We start from the raw sequence: 22,025 nt of genomic DNA on the forward strand, positions 1-22,025 counted from the left end.
TTTTGTTGACCTTTGTCCATGGAAGGTCCCTGCAAAATTTCATTGAAATTGGTTCAGGGGTTTTGGAGAAGAAGTCGAAAATGTAAATTGTTTACGGACGCACGACGGACGACGGACGACGACGGACAAAAGGCGATCGCAATAGGTCACTTGAGACTTTGTCTCAGGTGACCTAAAAATAACAGTCGTCGGTCGCACCAGTGTAGCTTTTAGTACGAGTTTTCTGATGAATCATTAACCCAACCAGAACAGGGTACCACGTGATGGAGGATACAACAAAAAACAAACGTGTCATTAATATCAATTTATCCTTTTTATTTATATCAATTTTATCATTCAGAAATGGTACGCAAATGCATGTACACAAGTTTTGTTCACTTCACGAGTTAATATTATTGCCAACCACCCAATATGTCTACCATACACATATAGACAATGTTCTCGCATATATTACACGTGTAAACACGTGCACCATCTACGTATAGCCTTATATTCATGTAACATATACATTAGTGCACGTGTACAAACATGTATGTAACACGTGTACCATGCAAACACGCTCTTACACAAATATACCACACATACATTACACGTGTACACACATATGCATGTAACACGTGTATGATCCAAACACGCCCTTACAAAATATACCTCGCACTCTACCACGAAATTAGATTATCTAACTCCGTGATACTTAATATAAAAATCTAACTTAATAATTCACAAGATTTTCTTATGCCAATTCACATGTTCGTCGATACAACTACATGTATATATAGTCAATATATTAAATAAAAAACTAAATTGTCAAAAATAAGTAAACCGGACAACTTAATTAAAATAATATTAACAACATAATATAAATAATATGTTACTTTGTTCACATTAAAAGAACCTGATTATCGTTATTTGAAAACGAATAACATAATACACTAAAATGCTAATATTAATAATAGCATAATACACTATAATGCTAACGGTTTTTAAACGAGTCAATAACAGTTTGTACGGCTAGAATAGACAAATATAGCAAATAATATTACCAACATTATAGAAACTCAGTATGATAACTTGATCAGATAAAATAAAAATACTGATGTGGGCTAGGTAAGATAAACCGCACCGATACCTCATAGGGGTAGGTTACACATAAAGGATACAAATAAGTTCCGAGTGTCTACGCCATTAATTAATTATACTCTTACTAACGTACACAGTAGGGAAGTTAAGAGTTCCGAGTGTAAATCTACTACTACAATAAAATAAATTAAACATATATAGTACTAAAGTAAATTGAAAAGTGCACATTAATCCTTAAAGTATATTCCGAGTAAATTATTACGTCTACTAGAAATTTTGTTTTACACGTAAAGCGTTATTTTATGGCATACTAGAGATGCTGCTGGTTGATTCCCAGCCCTTTTTGCCGCCCCTTTAATTGTCCGACCCTTTTTGACGTTCTATTTACTAAGTGGTCAGATAACATCACTTGGACAAATAAAGAGTCGGACATATCCTGCTGACCAACCGTCACACTTCCTTAAGAGGTGTGATACGATCTGTTGTACGTGGACACCCATTTATTTGAGCAGGAAGTATAAAAATGTATTCAATAATACTGATATAATCAGTACCCTGTTAAATGCCAAAGACAGCATTAAACAATAATCTACTTATTTCTCTAAATGAATATTTATGTTCAGTAATACATTGAAGTGCACGTGCCGCTATCTTTGACTTTAAAAAAAAACATGTAATAATATTGCACTGATATAAAAGCGATAAATAAAAAAATATTTAAAAGTACACGTTTGAAAATGAAATTGCTATTCAACCTACTCTCTATCATTGTTTTTCATTTTGGTATATGATATTATACTCACGTAAGGGGGCATAGGTATAAGGTCATAGAAAACACTAATATTAAGATTTTATGTACATAGGATTATGAGATCACTTTGAAAACTCGCCGACTGCGGCCGGACTGACCACGTGTCGGACACGTGCAGCTGACCACAGCCATTGGAGGATAGTAACTATTGCACATAGGACCCAGCCTAATTGTTCTATCCATGTCTACACGCTACCCCACACACACGTCACACACGCACTCGCTATCAGATCACATATATACACTATGCATAATCTAGTCATCAATACATACAAGTTTAAATACACTGCAATTTGTTCGGAAATCCAACTTTGCATATTCCAGGCGAAATCATTATACAACACTTGAACTAACCAATTTGTTTGATTTCACTTTTTCTTATGCGAGATAAACGAGATGAAAACGAAACATGTTTGGACGGCCGTCAAAAAATCCAAAACGGTGAGCACTAAATTTCTTTACAACTAGTTGGCCATTATTTGTCTGAAATATTGATAGCATCGCGTCAATTAACAACTGCTGAATCACCAGACCTCTGTCGCACGTGCGTGAATTTGCATATCTGCATGCCTTTGTCCTGCCGTGCAGTGTTTGTCCTTGCACGCAGTGTTTCGTTTATGTCCATCAGTCCTGAACTACAACACATGTCTCTATGACGATAAGATATATGACGCCATCTGTCTAATCCCACCACCACTAAACTACTGACTAGTACACACTCATAGTACGGGTACTTCAAATACTCACATCGAGGCCTATATATAAATCATCTACCTCCACCCCCACAACACGTGACCACACCTACCTCCACCCACAACACATGACCACACCTACCTTCACCCCCACAACACGTGACCACACCTACCTCCAACCACAACATCTGGCCACACCTACCTCCACCCCACAACACGTGACCACACCTACCTCAACCCAACAACATATGACCACATCTACCTCCACCCCACAACACGTGACCACACCTACCTTCACCCACAACACGTGACCACACCTACATCCACCCCACAACACCCGACCACACCTACCTCCACCCCACAACACGTAACCACACCTACCTTCACCCACAACACGTGACCACACCTACCTCCACCCCACAACACGTAACCACATCTACATCCATCCCACAACACCTGACCTTACCTACCTCCACCCCACAACACGTGACCACACCTACCTCCAACCACAACATCTGACCACATCTACCTCCACCCACAACACGTGACCACACCTACCTTCACCCACAACACGTGACCACACCTACCTCCACCCCACAACACCTGACCACACCTACCTCCACCCCACAACACGTGACCACACCTACCTTCACCCACAACACGTGACCACACCTACCTCCACCCACAACACGTAACCACACCTACCTCCACCCCACATCACGTAACTACATCTACCTCCACCCCACAACACGTAACCACATCTACATCCATCCCACAACACCTGACCACACCTACCTCCACCCCACAACACTTGACCACATCTACCTCCACCCCCACAACACCTGACCACACCTACCTCCAACCACAACATCTGACCACATCTACCTCCACCCCACAACACGTGACCACATCTAGCTCCACCTCACAACACGTGACCACACCTACCTTCACCCCACAAGAATTTACTAACCCTTCACAGACACAACAAAGATGCAGATAGGAACCAGATTTCACTTTAAAATGTAGGGTATCAGTTTTTCCGTTTCAGGTTCGATATGCCCGTCGTTAATTTCACCGAGAAAAGGTACTTATGAATTACATACACTTGTTACACAGGGACTTGGTATAATACGGATGCTATGTAACGGGTAAATGTAGTCTGGTCCCTGTGATTACGCCTAACTAAGTATCTCTACTGGGCCTACTTCTACATCCTACACCCCCACCACACTAACCTACTGATCTACCAGGACAACTGTGACCAAGCTGTCTAACTCTACTACATAACTAAATACTACGACCCGTAGACTTGTAAAGCCCCCAAAATATCTTATAACAGAGAACGACTGATGATATATATATATATATAGTCTGAAGAATCACCTTGACGAGATGAAAGTACTAAAGACTCGTAGTTGAGATTTGTTCTTTTTATATTATATATGTATATTTTATATCGAAATTCGATTTAATTTAAACTGGGAGGTTAGTGAATAGATATGTTTCTTAACTCACAGGTGTTTGTCAAACAAGTCTAGGGGTCGTAGTATGATAACATATACTATAGACATATATACTAAATTACTATAATTACATATTATAAATATATATATACTAAATTACCATGTGTGTAGTAAAAGATGATGCGTTCTTTGTTGACATGAAACCTCGCGATGCAGCAGTATGTTAATTTCATATTTTATATCATTTTCAAAATTCAATCTATATATATAAACAAATTGATTAATTCAATGTATGCTATAAATATATATATACACTACGCTATTATTTAAAAACTTACAAAATTTCTATTTTACACGTTTGGATTTCAACAGATCCGTTGTAGCGAGACATTCGTTCCTTCTACATAAATACAGTTGTGTGCGATATATACAAGTGATCTAATCTAAATATGGACATTTATATAGTGATATAAATAATATATACATATTTACAAGTCTTGACTAGGAGACTCATCCGTAAACCAGCCAATTACAAACGGCGTGGTTCGAGATTTTTTTGTTCGTAAGACGACAAATAAAATGCACGTGCATATTATAACCAACTAAAAACCACTAAAGCACATACTAAAAAACATTCACTCGTGTGACGTGTAGATAAAAACAGTAACACATGATGGCTAAACAATGTCACGTAAAAAATGGGACATTTATCATAAATGTGATAACACAGTCAGTAATTATTGACGTTGTGACTAAACTTGTTTGACAAAGGCGAGCCGGACCGGAGCACCCAGATGATACCGAGTGTGTTCCGTCAATGGAAACAGATGTTCCATTATATCATTTACTGGATCAGGAAAATCATTTTCCCCCTCAAGGGCCTCAAATTATTGAATTTTTCGATAATAATGTCTGAATCACACAATGCAAACACGAACCAGGGCCACAGCTAAAATTAGACGTATACTGTTATACTATAGGAAATCAATACGAGGCCCTGTACTCTCCGCTTTGTGAAAACACGATTCTTCACTAATCAGTCAGAAATTTACATATTAATGAGTCGGGCAAACCGATTTAATTATATTAGAAAAAAAAATTGAAATTTAAAAATACATATTTGTTTCTGCAATATTTCGGTAAGTTTTCAATCGTGAATTTCTGCCGATTTTCGGTGAATACAGGGTAGGTCAAACGAACTGTCATTGGGCTTGACTGGTTTTGGCACGCGACAAATGATAAGGTTATAAATTATGGATAATACGCCAGCCTTGTGGCTATGTGTGGAAAATAGGGCTGGCGCTTCAGACTGAATTTACATAATTAATATTTCATATATGTATACCAGTCCACAGCATCAACCTGCGGTCATCAATGAATGATAGGGTAGCCATATTGGAATAGAACACCATACGGGGATACAGAGTACAAAATTCTCGGAGAATACTGACTTATAACTGTATAATGAACGGAAATGTATCTAATAAAAAGGGGAAAAATCAATCCAAAAATAAATATAATCATAAGAAGTTGCTTTGACCATAGTGTTTTGTTCTGAATCTGGCATTTACGATAAATATATAGCACCAACTATCGTAATTAACGTATCTCTCTCGTATAACTCGCAACATGTACATACCGTTCTTACACTATACAAAGTTCACCATTTCTAACACGGCACCGCCGGCATGGTAATATGTCACTTTGCCACATCTTTGAGGAACGATTTGATCCGTCTCGGGAGGGGCAGGTTGTCTATATCATTGTTCTGTTTCACCTTTGATAAGATGGTGGCTCTGCATCTGTCCTGTAGACTGACATATCCTCGTCTCCGCACTCCGAGAGTCATCTCCGTCTTGGCTGCGGTGGAACACACAATTGGGAAAAGTTCTTCTTCAATCTCATTTAAACCTGAAAATGCCACTCCAAGATACGTTCCGTCTTTGAAGAAACTGAGGGTTCCTTCGTTTCCGTCGAAGAGCATTCCAACCACAGTGGCTTCGTTCTCCTTGAAGGGCGTGGTGTATTGTCTCCAGCGTCCACTATGCCACAGGAGTCCTTTGTGGGACAGGCCCCAGCTCTGACCGTCCTCTCCCAACATATTCACAAACGCATCCACATGTAGTCGGGCACGTCTCGTGCCCACACCAAACATCATACTGGTCCCAAATATTCGCTGGGAGACTTTAATTTCCCAGTAATGCCTCCCATCGTTGAGGACCTGCGAGCCCCGAACTCCAGCGGTTCCATTGGACCAGTTCGGGTGGAAGTGTGCTGTTTGGAATTTAGTCCCGTATAAACGAACTTCGTGAGATTTGTCCTTTTTATTCCACGTCCACTGCTCCTCAAAACCGTTATTGAGAAGCTCTGTAGTCTGCTGGTAGCTGCGAACCATCGTGGTATCGCTAAGCACAGGTCGATAGCACCGTTTTGCTGCCTCAGTTTCCCTGGCCTGATATGTCAAATAAAATACAGATCGATAACTCTATGGAACTCCACAATGGGAAAACGTCCTGGTGTGTTTCAACATACGCGCTACCACGTTTTCCGATATTTCATTTCAGATTTGTGTTTTCATCAATAATCCATAAGATCATCAACACATATTCCTTTCAAGTATTTATATATATATATATATATATATGTGTGTGTGTGTGGCCGTGTTGTCATCCGTCAGACTAAGCCACTGTAGCGCGTGTTACCAGCTTGGCTGCGTGGCTCTCTCTAACATGTGACCCGGTGTGGCCCCCGTTTATATCGACTCCGTTACAATAGAAATAGCCGTTATTCCGTTTGTCACATTTCGTCCGTGAAAACAAAGACCTGTACTTGCACCTTCTTTCAATAATAATCGTTTGTTATCACATTCGCAAACATTGATGTCGCGCGACAGCCACGTGCCACCATGACTGTCAATCATCTGCACCGATTGGATTACGGGACAAAGTGGGCGGGGCATGGCTTGGATTTGTACCGGCGGCCGTTGACAACAGCTGTTACTATTCCCGTCAAAGAGGTCGCACCGTGTCACCGCTAACTAGATATAGTTCGGAACACGCATTGTCTCTGTTATGTTCATAGAATTAATTTATTATATCTCGTAAAATATTATAATAAGGTTCCAAGTTGTGCCCTACTCGGACTAAAAGTTCCATTTGTTTTTCATATATATAATATATCGGAGTTTTATTTCTACAAACTGTAAATAAAACTCATTGAAACATGATGAACTTAAAATCCGAAAGATCAATATCCTATTCAATACGCCAGAGACGCCTGACAATAGTTTTCGTGTTATTTAGACCCGCTCCCTTCTCCCATCCCGTCCAGTAAAATATTCACTGTATAGTATATATACTATGTTTAAAATGTAAATACATTATATTCCATCATCATTCTGTCGCATATAATATATATACTATACTAAGATTGTATTTTTATATTCTTGTGATATAAAACACCACTAACATTGCTTAATAACAATACTCACTACTTTACAATGTAGCTTGAGTTTGGAAAGGTCAGTCTTATTTATCTGGGATCGCTCTATGTGATTGATCCGGAAACGGATACTATCAACCGACTGTTATCCGGAAAAGATTAAGGTCCTTAACTTGTTTGTTATATTCTGGATTACAGATTAATTTCGGTATTATATCTCTGACTACATTCGTCTCTCTATATAATTATGCATGTATACGATTTTTGTTGTAACCCAGATGAACTGGAATGCTAAATAAATGCTCTTTGCGCAAATATGTGGAAAAACCAAATTCACATATATTCATTTATTGCGTGATTGTACCTAACTTCAATTGAATTATACCTATATTCAATTAATTGTACCTATATTCACGGACTTAGATAGCCAATCTAATTCCGTGCTATGTTGAATTGATTGTACCTATCTTCAATTAATTGTACCTATCTTCATTTTTTTGAAGATAGGTACAGTTAATTGATTATATATATATATATATATATGTTAATTTGGCGTTCCATACAAATCCTACAGAGAGGAAACTCTATAATTATACTTGTAGCACGTGTACAACAAGTAAGTCTATAATTCGAAATGAGTCTGTCCCTTTTCGCCCTATTCTCCTGCTGAGATTTGTCTTTGTTCCCAGTGGGGTATTAGTGTGGTCCAGATGTCGAGCTACGCGTAACGTTTCTGTAAGCACCAGTTGATTGTCAACAAACCAACACTGGTCGATAGATCGATCTCTAACAAACCGAACGGCGTACGGGCACGGACATACGGAACTCCATCTGTCGCCCTCCCCACGGATTCCGGGGACTATCTACATATTTAAATATTTTTTATCAAACGTATTGTACTAAACTCATTTATCCGTTTTGAATGGTGGCCCATTCACCTTTTCAGCTCTCGGTAGGTATCCATGCTGACATAGCCAACGCTGTTTATATCAATTTCAAAGGTCGATTGTACTGCAAGAACAAATTAAAAGAAACGCTGAACTGCCTATATGTATAGACAGGGTAGAAGTGTCCTAGGGGGATAAGTAAAGGAGAAGACAGACAAACAGACAGACAGACTCAAATTAAGTAATCGTTTTAAAGTTTTAATTGACCCAGTTAGGCCCACGTACGTGTCGATCAACAATGGTCATATACGTAACTATGTCCCGGTAGAAAATATAAGCACAAAAATGATAACGAGTTGTAACACGTGCATTCAGTTTTTCTACAAAGAACCCGGTGCAGATTTAATCTCAAAGAAAAAGAGAATGCATAGAGGTTGATGTGGAGACAATCTGATTAAAACTAAATCTCGTCCTTCCCTGCTTGGTGGTAGTGGGGATTAGATGTTTCTCAGGCTGTGAGAACAGATGCCACCCAAGTCTGTCTTATAAAACAAAACAGGAAATATTTCCTGGATATCTCAAACAGACTCATCAATGCAAGTATATATCGTTGTCCAAGATGTGCTATATTCTACGTCACTATACTCAACGGACAGGGACAGAATGCGACACATGTGCTTGGATCAGAACATGTTCTAACCCTTGTTCCTGAACAAAGAATGTTGTGCGAGCAAAGAAAAGAATATTGTTGTATCGTATATTGAGTATTGTATCGAGATACGCACCGTATCTTGCTGTCGCATCGACACATATATCATATCGCCAATGTTGTGTCGATATGTGTATCGTATCGAAAATCTTTTATCAGTATACTTATCTTATTGTATATGCTATACCGTGAGTGTTGTATTGAGATACGTATATTATCGTTAGTGTTGTATTGAGATATGTATCATATCGTGAGTGTTGTATTGAGATATGTATCGTATCGTGAGTGTTGTAGTGAGATATGTATCGTTTCGTGAGTGTTATATTGAGATATGTATCGTATCGTGAGTGGTGTATTGAGATATGTATCGTATCGTGAGTGTTGTATTGAGATCATATCGTATCGTGAGTGTTGTATTGAGATACGTATCGTGAAAGTTGTATTGAGATATGTATCGTGTCGTGAGTGTTGTATTGAGATATGTATCGTATCGTGAGTGTTGTATTGAGATACGTATCGTACCGTGAGTGTTGTATTGAGATACGTATCGTGAGTGTTGTATTGAGATATGTATCGTATCGTGAGTGTTGTATCGAGATACGTAGTGTTTCATCAGTTTTGTATGGAAATACGTAACGTCAGTGTGGTATCGCGATACGTACCGTATCGTGAACAATGTGTATCGTTATACCCTTAAATATTGCCATACTAATCTGGTCATGTGTCTAATTGCTTATTCTATAATAAATTAATGTGCTTCAAAACAAACACACAGTCAGACATAATACCGGAGTCTCAAAGGAAAACACTTTCTGTGTCGTCTTGGTTTTTGGAATATCTAATTTTTAATCAATCGTTTCGGACACACATGGTGCGCTCGCGTTAAGAAACGGCTGATCGACAGTTCGACTGTTTGCAAAACTTATAAAGTGTTGGTGCATGTCGCGAGCCTCAGGAATCAATCACCAAAGGCTTATCCAGTTTTAGAAATGCTGCTTCACCACAACTATGGTAGGACACAGTAACAGGACACTAACTCTCATAAACATCCCTCCATATGCTCGTTTCTGATGAGATCAACCGTTAGCTTTGGATGCCGTTATAATTAAATTCAACTAAAATCAAAGACAGACTTAACATGTGTTATGAGACAAAGCGGCCCCGGTTTCCGTCTTCAATCAGCCGGCGTAATGCTAGCTAATTTGGTCGTAGTATCGATCTTATAATTTTGGGGTCTTTGGGTTCTAATAGCGCCGTTTGATGTGGTCGCGCCTGAAATATTCGGAATGGTGCAACTGTTCGACCGTCCAAAATATTAAAATTGCAGCTGAACTTTATTCCGACACTCCTTTGAAAATTAGCTATCTATTCTGGGTTACTTTGATTGCGATGCCAAATTTTGATTCTCCTTTGAAAATTTCATTGATAAAAATAACGTGCAGCTGATTTGACGGTAAATTTGAGAAATAAAGAGATATTGAAAACGGTAAATTTGGTTATAGTCTCTTTCATCCTATAATGTATTCACACTTTATTTTAATTAGGACAATAAAATGCTTTGAGAAGCTTTGACGGTATTATATGGAGCAGCGGTTTATTCCTTTGTTACCAATGTGTTGCCTGAGTGTCCTCCTGGTCCTGTTAACACACCAAAAGATATTCTGTCATGTACATACATATCTATGTGATCTATGATATATGACCAGGGCCGGTATTCATGAAACCGTTCTCGTGCTCAACCATGGATTCTGTGCTCAAACCTACTTTCTTGTAACTCGCTTAAATCATGTCAAACGATCAAAAAGTCAAATGAAAACATTGAAAACAGTATTTGTCTTCAAGTCTCTTAAAAATGTTTCCAAATCATTGACAACACAAGATATATTTATTAAGTTATAACAAGAGCAGGAAATTAGGCTTGAGCACAAAATCCATGCTTGAGCATGAGAACGGTTTCATGAATATGGGCCCTGGTGACAGCTCGACCAAATGTCTCTTGCCGAGAGAGGGGAAGTTTATGGATATATAGCATAGCAACGATTTATTTAGAGTAAAATGATCGTATCTATGGTAAAATAGAATTAAAATTAATAACGTTATAAAAAGTATACAGCTTCTGATAAACACGGATATATTATATACCAGCGAAAGTATAACAACAGTAGGTATCCGAATTTGTATCAAAAGTAAAATAATTGATATAGTTCAAAAATGACTGTAAAAAAAAGTAACGGCTAAAAATAACCTGTCTTCTTGTAAATTAAGTAATTGAAATTTGTTCGATCATAATTTTAATAAATGATAGAATTTCTATCTCTTAGATATTTTATTTTCGTTTTGAAGTGGTTACGGGATGGGGTCCTGTATGTATAAAACCATTCCGACGTTCAAACTCAGATACTCTGCCCAAGCACCATTTCTTGTTTCCATTTGGACTGCGTAGTAGAATCCATCCACCATGCTCTAGCATAAGAATAGTTCACGAATACAATGTACAAGTTCGGATGTTGCCGTATTACTAAGAATGAAATAGAAATTTTCCTATTATTAATCATCCAGTTGAATAAAAAAAAAATTGGCGTAAATGTTTTTCTTGAATTTCAGTTTCCAACTTAGGAAAATATGCCAATTTTCTTCGTGCGCGCATACATTTTGTATAAGCCTACGGACTCACTTAGAAGCAACTGACATGACGCACCCGTATGTACAGCTGGAACTGTAAGGAAACAACAGCTTGCTTTACGGTAATGAATCCTGCCCGTTTATTAATTTTCGAAGAAAATGCCCCAAAAATAACTCCAGCCCTTGCATGTGAGAGACCCGAGATTGCCTTTGACACTAATGAACTCGGCAAACAATCTAAACCATCGGTCATTGTGCGGAGTGACCACCACGCCTCCGTCTTTGTCAGGTCGCGAGTCCTCGCGTGGCGACTCGGGACAAAAATCGACTTCATGTCCACTTTAGGTAAATTTCACGGTCATTCTCCGGACACTTGAATTAACAGGTGCCCGCCTTGGTCCGAAATGACCACAAACTGACCACTACTGGACATTCGGTGGCCGAAGTTTCTCAACAGCTGTGCGTGTCCTGAATCGACCGGTAGAGTTGAGACTTAGGCCACATATGGAGATGAAATGTTAACAGAACAATGTGTTTTGTTTTCAACGGTTTTTTTCTGTTTCAGGTAAACAGAAACATTCCAGCTCATAACGCATCGCTTGACATTTTTCTGAACCTTTAGGCAAGACCATATTGACAACTACCAAAAACTTGTTTGTGAAAACATATCTAATCATGATCAGATTTATGAATATAGTATCAGTAATTTACAAAATCTGCTCGAAGATTTCCCAGTTTAATCACAAAATATAACATATTAATCAATAGTCATTTTTCTGGTAATTCTATTTTCATTTAACAGCTTACTATTTTTAAATGTGTTGATCGTTATAGAAAAGCCGTTGAAGTTGGCGCTAGATTTGTCTATAATGTAAACTGGAAATTCTGTCTAGAAAGCATTCTGAATATTTCATGATCGTCAGCAAGCACCACTTTGGTAAGCAATTCCTGGCAGGTTTAATGACCCGACAGGTGTGCGATACGGAAGCCTTTAAACATAGATTTTCAATTCGGCACTTTCTAATCGACTGTCATAGAAAAAACTGTTGAATGTTTTATGAAATTTAAACCATTAAAATCAGTGGAAACATCAGAGGTAAATTAGCCGCTATCAATACCATCTGAGGGACCTCATACATATTTGAAGTTGACGACCTTTGTGCTGGGTATACGGTTCGGTCCGCCATCGGGTGTCGTCTCACCAAACAACAGTCATGTCGTTACGCCTACCTGGACAGTTTTGAATTTTTTACACCTGATTAATTTAAAGTCGGTTTAATTGAACACCTGATTAATTTAAAGTCTGTATAATTGAGAAGCAGTTTACAATAATTGAATTTCACACACTCGTTAATTGAAATGTATTGATAATATAACAAATATTGCTCGCTATTAATACAGATGTAGCTTGTTCGAGGCATTGAATTCTTTTTAATATCAGAAACGTATAAAGCCAGGGGTATGTACGTCTCTGTTAATATCAGAAACGTATAAAGCCAGGGGTATATACGTCTCTCTTAATATCAGAAACGTATAAAGCCAGGGTACGTCTCTGTTAATATCAGAAACGTATAAAGCCAGGGGTATATACGTCTCTCTTAATATCAGAAACGTATAAAGCCAGGGTACGTCTCTGTTAATATCAGAAACGTATAAAGCCAGATGTATGTACGTCTCTGTTAATATCAGAAACGTATAAAGCCAGGGTACGTCTCTGTTAATATCAGAAACGTATAAAGCCAGGGGTATATACGTCTCTCTTAATATCAGAAACGTATAAAGCCAGGGTACGTCTCTGTTAATATCAGAAACGTATAAAGCCAGATGTATGTACGTCTCTGTTAATATCAGAAACGTATAAAGCCAGGGTACGTCTCTGTTAATATCAGAAACGTATAAAGCCAGGGGTATGTACGTCTCTGTTAATATCAGAAACGTATAAAGCCAGGTTACGTCTCTGTTCATATCAGAAACGTAAAAAACCAGGGGTATATACGTCTCGGTTTATTTTGAAACCTGACTTTACCGACTCTAAGTCTGCATTTTTGACATCATCTAATATCTGACGGGGTACATGTCTGTCCTTGAACCTGACGTTACCGTCACACTGTGTTATTCGACCAAAGGAAAGACATGTGTACAGATATATAGTTTAGGCACGGAACCAGATTGCTATCTAAATCCGTGGTTTAGGTATTTTATTTCCGTATCTATCCGTATATTTCCTCGAATTTAGACACGAGTTTTGATCAATTGTTATGCAACAAAAAGGAAACGATGATTAAGATTAAAGTATATATGAATTAAAAGCGATAATGCCTAGGCGTGATTGCGCTGTAAATGACCTCCTGTAAACATCCCGCGCATCCGTGTCATAATTACTGGTCAGTATTGACACTTTCGCTGATACAGATGATCCTCCTGACACCAAACATCCGATATCCTGTAGGATCGAGTGTAATTAGAATACATGTCATCAACAGATAGACCCCCGGGGTCACAGGTCAGCACGGCACGAGAACACCTTCTGAGGTTCACCTTACCGAACTCCCCCGGGGCTTTCGATCAGCACGGCATGAGAACACCTTCTGAGGTTCACCTTACAGAACTCCATCGGGGATTTAGATCAGCACGGCGCGAGAACCCCCGGGGTTGTCCAGTACACACTCCTCCCATCACTGTTTCCTGTCCCCTCCATCCCTAACATCTGGTACCACTGTACTCGTTTGCTCTATAATGTCACCGACGTTTTTGATAATCATCTGTGGTTATTACACGCTGGATTTAAGTTATTCAATTCAACTTATTTCCGGAAGTTTTACAACTTATTAGATATACATTTACACGTACATGTACCTGACAGCATATTGAACGAGGGATTGGCAGAGATTAAACTTATCAACGTCTCAATTCTCCAACAATACATTTAAATAAATAAAAACATCCATAATAATACATGAATCGGTATTAATATTTTTACAATTTAAGTATATTACTGGATTTGATGAAGCGATGCAGGTAAAATATCAATGTGAAATTTATATACTTTCAAAGGAAAGATGCATTTGGGTTTTCAGTATAGTGAATGCTATACCACGGAATTTACGTCATCAAAACGAAAGTAAAACATGCGCAAGTAATTTGCATATTTTTAACAATCGACAACGATTACAATAAGCGATTCCTATGGTGGCATATTTCTGCCATCCACTTGCGACTTACGAGTTACGTATGTCGACATAATTATTGAAAGATGTCGACATAATCTGAGAAGATGTCGACATAACTGTTAAATTATGTCGACATATTATCACATTTGCCGAGATAATTTTGCCGAGATAATTATCTCGTAAGTGGGTAACTCGGCTTTTTATCGTGTTAATGCTCGGGTGTGACATCGACTTGCCACTTACGACTTGCCACTTACGACTTATTTATGTCGACATCCTAGTAGATTATTGCCGACTTACCAAAACGAGGCTTGTGCACGAGGACCGCGAAGGTGGGCTGATGGTGACTGAACAGTGGTGACTATACTGGTGAGTAACTTGGTAAAATCAATGTAAATATGGGAAATCAAAGATATGGATATTACAGTAGGTTACTATGATGTACAGAGTTTATCAATCAAAGAGGGATTTTACATAAATAAGTCGTAAGTGGCAAGTCGTAAGTCGATGTCACACCCGAGCATTAACACGATAAAAAGCCGAGTTACCCACTTACGAGATAATTATCTCGGCAAAATTATCTCGGCAAATGTGATAATATGTCGACATAATTTAAAAGTTATGTCGACATCTTCTCAGATTATGTCGACATATTCTCAGATTATGTCGACATCTTTCAATAATTATGTCGACATACGTGACTCGTAAGTCGCAAGTGGATGGCAGAAATATGCCACCATAGATTCCAGCTGTAAGACATCAGAGATTATCTATCATTTTTATTTTTTATTTTTTGATTGGTATATTCATATAAGTAACGGGGAACATCATGGGCTATACGAAATTCTTTAGGCGAAAAGACATTCCATGTCTGTTTCATATAAATATTAGCACTCCGGCGAGGTCCTATCACCACTCGGCCCAGTCATCACCGATTACCTCGGGAGAATATAAAATGGTATTGGTTTTGTCCACTTTAGAATAACTCCTTTTTCTTTACTTTACATATGATTTCTTTTTCTGTATTTATTTATATTTATGTCCATATACATGTACATGTAACTCTCCAATTTGGAGGAATAAAGAAATGAATGAATGAATGACAGTGTCTGTGCTGCGCAATTCAAATGATTTGGAACTAAGAAAGATGTCGTTATAAACACGGACCCACTGTAAAACCTTGGAACAGTATCATATACCAATACACCTGAAGCACACAACCAGGCTCTAACACACGTGGAGGTATTAGTAAAGTGGCATACAGCCTGTAGTTAGCGCCTGATGATGCAGATCCCATGAGGTCCTCATACCTATTGATTGTATGAATTGTAAATATCTGAAGAGTGCTTTAGAGAGGCTTATTCTAGCCAGATAGGGTGCTATATCAAATGTCGCAATAAGAAAAAAATAATTCATTTAACGAAACAGCTTCCTGTTCTGGTATTTTCTTACTTTCAATATTATAAAATCTTGCGCAACCGCCAATAAGACTAAATGATTATCACTGCTAAGTTATATATTTTATAAATCCCAAAAATAGTAGCTGGATTCCGTCAGAACTCCAATCTTCCTAAGATCGTGTTTTATCGTTCAAATACCGATATATCGCATTGACAAGACCCCTCCCCATTCTGCTTCTGATTTAAAAACTATGGTTGCGATGACTTGCGCGGTTTAAGACATACCCTATGAATTAGGAAATCTGAAACTTCGTAAACGTTAATACAACTTTATATCACTACGCATTATTATTTTAACTAACGCCAATCTGGAAATAATCTTTGGTTCAATAAAAAAAAGTGTCCTTAAAAAGCCGTTATTTATGGTAGTAGAGTTTACTTAGTGAACTTGGATTATTAGCTATCCAACTTTCTCCCATGGAGTTGGGCGTTCCGGGTATTACTACCGCAGCTTCCGCTGTGGGCCACTTCCTCTCATACAGTTGCCAGGCAGCCTTCGTGGCACCAGGGCGCCGGTCCAGTGTCACCAACCAACATTCTAAACAGGAAATGAGGCGACGACACGTGATCCGATGCACGTGTTTAGTTGTTGTCGACGGATTGTTTGTGTGGAATCCAAGTGTCATCGAATTCCGTGTCCGGATCTGTATGTACGTTCTCAGCCAGTTACTGAAGCGTTAATATTCCTTGATGAAATAATTTCAAGATCAAACATTAGCAATAAATGAAAATGTTATTTTTGGTGTGTGGGTGTGTATGGGGGGGGGCTTTTGTTGTATTAAATACGGGGTTGACTTGGTTGGATTTTCTTCAAGCTTGAAAATGTTGGTTGCGTTTTGATTTCCTGCTATAGTTGTAATATTTGGTAAAGTGAATGCTGCCAGTGGTTTTTTATGTAACAATAATTATAGACTTCCTATATATTTGTGTTTTAATTGTGACGGCTACCGAGTCTGGCAATACTGTAATCAGGATCTATGTCCATGTGTTTAATTGCACTTTCACAGTAATAAACATTATATGGAATAGTTATTAATTTATTGTACCAGAACGGAATTACATTAGAATCCGTGCTGATAGTAATACTTTAAGGTGCGCGGATATAGTGGGATCAATGCTGTCGTGCCCGGCTACCAGTGAGTCCCTGAAGGTAGATGTCGCATACACCTGTGCCTTACCTGTTCACGGTTGTCGACATCACCGAAGCGCAGGTGTCATTGGTGTCGCGTGCCGATCACAATAGACGAACAAAGAGCACGCGACCCGCACGCGAAAGTGGGGCGGGGCCTAAAGGTGACAGATGCAAACGATCACGTTATAATGACCAGCGTAACCGTTACCTGGCTGTGGACATAGTAGATTCTGACCATCTATTATTTAACGGTTAGTTCTAGTTCTATATAAACTGTTAGAAAGCGTAACGCGCACCTGTTGCGGTATATAGCGTGGTCTTTTTGTGTGACGCGAGCCCGCTGTGGAACATAGCTGATCACACACAACGGGACAATAACAGTATACAGTAGTCGCTAACGGGCTGCCGAATCCCCTGCGACAACAAACCGCACACAGAAAAATACACCAGTTGTTTCTTCATTGGTCATGTATGCGTGTGAACGGACAGACTTTTATTATTTACCATTGTTACAAGCTGGTTATCACCAAATACCCAGAAACGTAATGTTATAATAAAGTCGAATTTACTGTTTAAATTACACTGGTGACAATCTGGCCCATGTGATTCCGTGCCGAACAAAATTATTGATCGTTGTAACATCAAAAAAAATATCGACCAGCTTCTATAATAGTCTTCAAGCAAGGCACCAGAGCACCGTGAAAAATTAAAATCATACCTTCCATATGTCATTTATTGCTAATACCCTGTACCTGTCCGAACCCCTCTTTACTCGGGACAAGTATATTACAGATGTATGTTAAACGTAAGATTCTGTAATATAGCAAGTACGTGAAATTAAAACGCGTGTGTTCAGGAGATAACGCTGTTCGCGGTCTCTTTGATCAGTATCACGGTGTAATGAATGCTGTGTTCAAACGCCATGAACCCCAACGGTCCGTTAACTCACACACTATAGAGATACGGCTTCCGGCGTCCACAGAGCTCGGTCTCAGCTTCCGTAAGCAAACTCGTGACATAACCAAACCTCTACCGATCAAGGAAAACTGATTTACACAAATTAATTGCTTTTCCTGCAGATAGGGATATTACGTTCGATCCGTGGCCGCGGGACACGATATTTTACCGGACAATGCTTGCGCCCATACTACTCACATCATGGCAGCACGTGGCTCCATGTAAGCCATGTGCTTGATTAATGAATCTAACCTGAACTGGGTCTTTACGTGTACAAAAGACGTCAATTACTGCGAGCTCAAATATCACTGAAAGACCTTTCGAATTCGATCGATATTCGTCGGTTATCGATCGGGTGATAGAACGTGGTAATTAATACGCCGAGGACGCACGGAAAGGTGACTGTTCATGTTAGATAACTGCACCAGTATTTCGTATCCAGTGTCTGACAGTATTGATAGTCCCTAATCACTGCTAATGGCTGAACCATAAGTTTGGACGAGTATCGACGAGCGGCGTTAATTCCGTTCGAGTGGCATGTTTTGTCCGCCTAGCTGGCATCTCGTCCATGCCAGCATTATACGTATCTATAACGGGCACCTGCCGACTACATCATTATCAGGACTTAGAACAGACTATATACACGAGTGAATCAAATACCAGCTTTATCAATAAAGAAATCCATCAATACCCAATTAGTACAGAGAATAAATTAACGGAATGTACTCCTCACACGCAAAACTCGACGGCAGTAACGAGAAATCGTGTCAGCAATTAATCGATCCGGACGATGAAAGAGATGTGTGTGATCCTAAAGATAGTCTGATATTCTGCGATATGCTTCCTTTGAGACAATTTTCCGAGAAATTCGCCATATCTGCAATGGCCACCGTGTAAACATTCCTAGTTTTGTCCACGATCATGATTGAAATTGTCCACAATTCATTCCATGATATTGCTTACAACGGGTTTAGTTATTGTCGATAAGGGATTTCCTTATATTATCCACAGTGGGTATCTTTACATTGTCCACAATATATTCCCTTATATGCATTCATATCATAAATGTATCAAATGGGATTTTCTGTTAAACATATACAAATATTATAGCTTCAATGTTTACAGATATGCAGAGTAGTGTTTTGAATCAAGACTTTCAATCCAAATGGTTCGCCATCGAACAGGGAACGAGGCAAGGGAGTATTGTATCTCCATGGATGTATACTTTGTATATAAATGAATTGTAAGGTAGTTTATGTAACTCAAATGCTGCATTTTTTTGTTGAAAATGTTAATGTCACTTGCCCTACGCAGGCAGATGATATGGTATTATTGGCGTATAACAAATGTAGTCTAGATAAATTAATGAATATGTGTTTCATGTACAGTTGTAAATGGAGGTTTACATATAATGCTTCCAAAACCGGTATAATTGTTTTTAATGAATCGAAAACGATGTATATAAGATCTAAGCGCAAATGGTTACTTGGTTCGATAGAAGTAAATGAAGAAGAAAGTATCGTACATGTTTGTGTCTACCTTGACAAATATAAACTATGTCGTCCCAACATAGACAATGTCGTGCACAAGTTTAGAAGTTCATGTTTTGGTTTTCTCGGTTCCAATCTGATAGGAGAGAATATCAACCCTTTAGTTGGTTTACGGCTGTACAGATCTATCATTTTACCACGTGGTCTATACAGTTGCGAACTGTGGTTTCTTCTCTCCAGTGCGGATTGGAGTCGTTTAGAAAAGATCCAAAATCTATGTGAAACATTGATTCAATGTTTTCCTTTACGTACTAGATCTGACATCTGTTTAGGAATGTTGGGTTTAACATCCCTTTCCGCAATTAACACAATTATTTAGGATCGTTGTGCAATCTTATGCCATATTGTGCCATTAAGTAACTATTTTTATTGCGTTTATTACACAAGTATTATATTTACAAGAGTACCGATAGTGTAATTCCAAATGTATGGTCTATTTTACATAAGTATGGTCTACAAAATTATTTGTATGAATTTATTAAATCGGGTACATTCCCGAAGAAGGTTCAGTGGAAACAAATTGTTGAAAAATCGGTTTTGAATAAGGAGGAGGACGATTAGAAAACCCGCTTGAATGCCATCAATGATTTCAGTCGTTTCAAAATTCTTCAGACTTCTCTAGTACCGTCGCCACTTTACTTTTTCTGGCGGTTATTAAATGTTCGATATGGCTTACTTTGTCAGAAAATTGCGAAGTTATGGACAATTAGTCCGGATTGTGAACTATTATGTTTAAAATGTAATTGTTATGATGAAGATGCTTTAGCACATTCTTGCATTGATTGTCGCCATCCCGATATTGTAGATCTACGGGATTTTTTCCTTACAAAATATGTGAACACTATCCAGTTGCTGTATATGTATATGTTGACACTTTAGAACGTGATTGTTTTATTACTACTTTGCTAGGGGATGTTACGTTAGAACTGCAAGAGTTGTTTACTAACGTAAAAGACCTAATATCGTTTAGATTGGACTGTTTCTCATTTATTATCAAAGTGTCAGATTTAACATTTCAATAATGTTCGCTGCAATCCTGAACATATCATACTACTTCTACGTTGTTAAAAAGCTTAAGTGTTTTGTACTGTAGCATATTTTTTATATTTTTTTTTGTTACTTCTCTTTTCCTCGATTAACTTTATAAGCAGCACCTTTTCTGTCAATGAATTAATTCTACCTTTGTTATTTGTCACATACTTTTTGTTTTGCACGTATTTCTGTACTTATTCACTAATAAAGATATGAATGAATGCAAAAGATTCCCTTACATTGTCCACAAAAGGTTTCGTTTTATCATCCGCAATATATAATATTCCCTTATAATGTCTACAATAAATTTCTCACGATGCCCACAATAGGGTTTACTTATTGATGCAAAAAAAAAAATCCTACGATCAGGTTTCCTTACTTTGTCCACAATGGATTTCTTTGCATTTAATATAATTGGCTTCCCAAGTTATCCACACTGTATTTTCTGATTTCATCTGCAACGGCTTCAGTGTTTAGATTGGTTTTCCCTAGATTATCAACAGGACTTTTGATAATGTAACTAACCCCTTCTGCGAGGAAACCTAACAGAAATTCCTAAAACTGCGATCACCGTTAGAAAAAACGATATGGGCTAATGTTCATACATCTATACCTCTATTGACCAAGAATAAGACTTTATATCATATTGTTGGTCACTAGCAACTGTCTTCTATAAACCTAAATGTGATTTAGGTAGCACATATCTTCGCTAACCAAGGGTTACCTTCCCTTCGAGGTAGACGGGTAACACAGAACCGTCTTCTACATAGATAGTACAAGTACAGATATAAAACAGGCGGGAATTGAAACCTTATTTATGGGGAGTAAGAAAATCTTCAGAAACATAGCAACAATAATTTAATATCTATATTGATAAATTCTTGGTTCTCATTGCGTATTTAAATTGCTTCTAAATATAACTGGCCTCTTCATACATGAAACTATTTGTAAATTAAGCGTATTAATTGGTCCGATAGAACTGCTTTATCTATCTAGTTTATTGATTTATATGGAATTTA

The 22,025-nt window shown here is 38.2% G+C and overlaps 1 protein-coding gene across 1 annotated transcript; it reads right to left on the reverse strand.

Annotated features, from left to right (window-relative positions):
* Positions 1-305: 305 nt before the first annotated feature.
* On the reverse strand, positions 306-6,890 carry LOC110456059 (SPRY domain-containing SOCS box protein 3-like). Its single transcript, XM_021506593.1, has one exon. It carries the CDS (start codon positions 6,439-6,441, stop codon positions 5,746-5,748), a length of 696 nt encoding a protein of 231 aa, XP_021362268.1. The 5' UTR covers positions 6,442-6,890; the 3' UTR covers positions 306-5,745.
* Between the last annotated feature and the right edge of the window lie 15,135 nt (positions 6,891-22,025).

The sequence above is a fragment of the Mizuhopecten yessoensis genome, unplaced genomic scaffold, assembly GCF_002113885.1.
Source record: "Mizuhopecten yessoensis strain PY_sf001 unplaced genomic scaffold, ASM211388v2 scaffold8497, whole genome shotgun sequence".
In the NCBI taxonomy this organism is placed as follows: domain Eukaryota; kingdom Metazoa; phylum Mollusca; class Bivalvia; order Pectinida; family Pectinidae; genus Mizuhopecten; species Mizuhopecten yessoensis.

What these genes read in the sequence shown, in the direction of transcription:
- LOC110456059 (XM_021506593.1), bottom strand. Translation starts at nt 6,441, where the DNA reads ATGGTTCGCAGCTACCAGCAGACTACAGAGCTTCTCAATAACGGTTTT.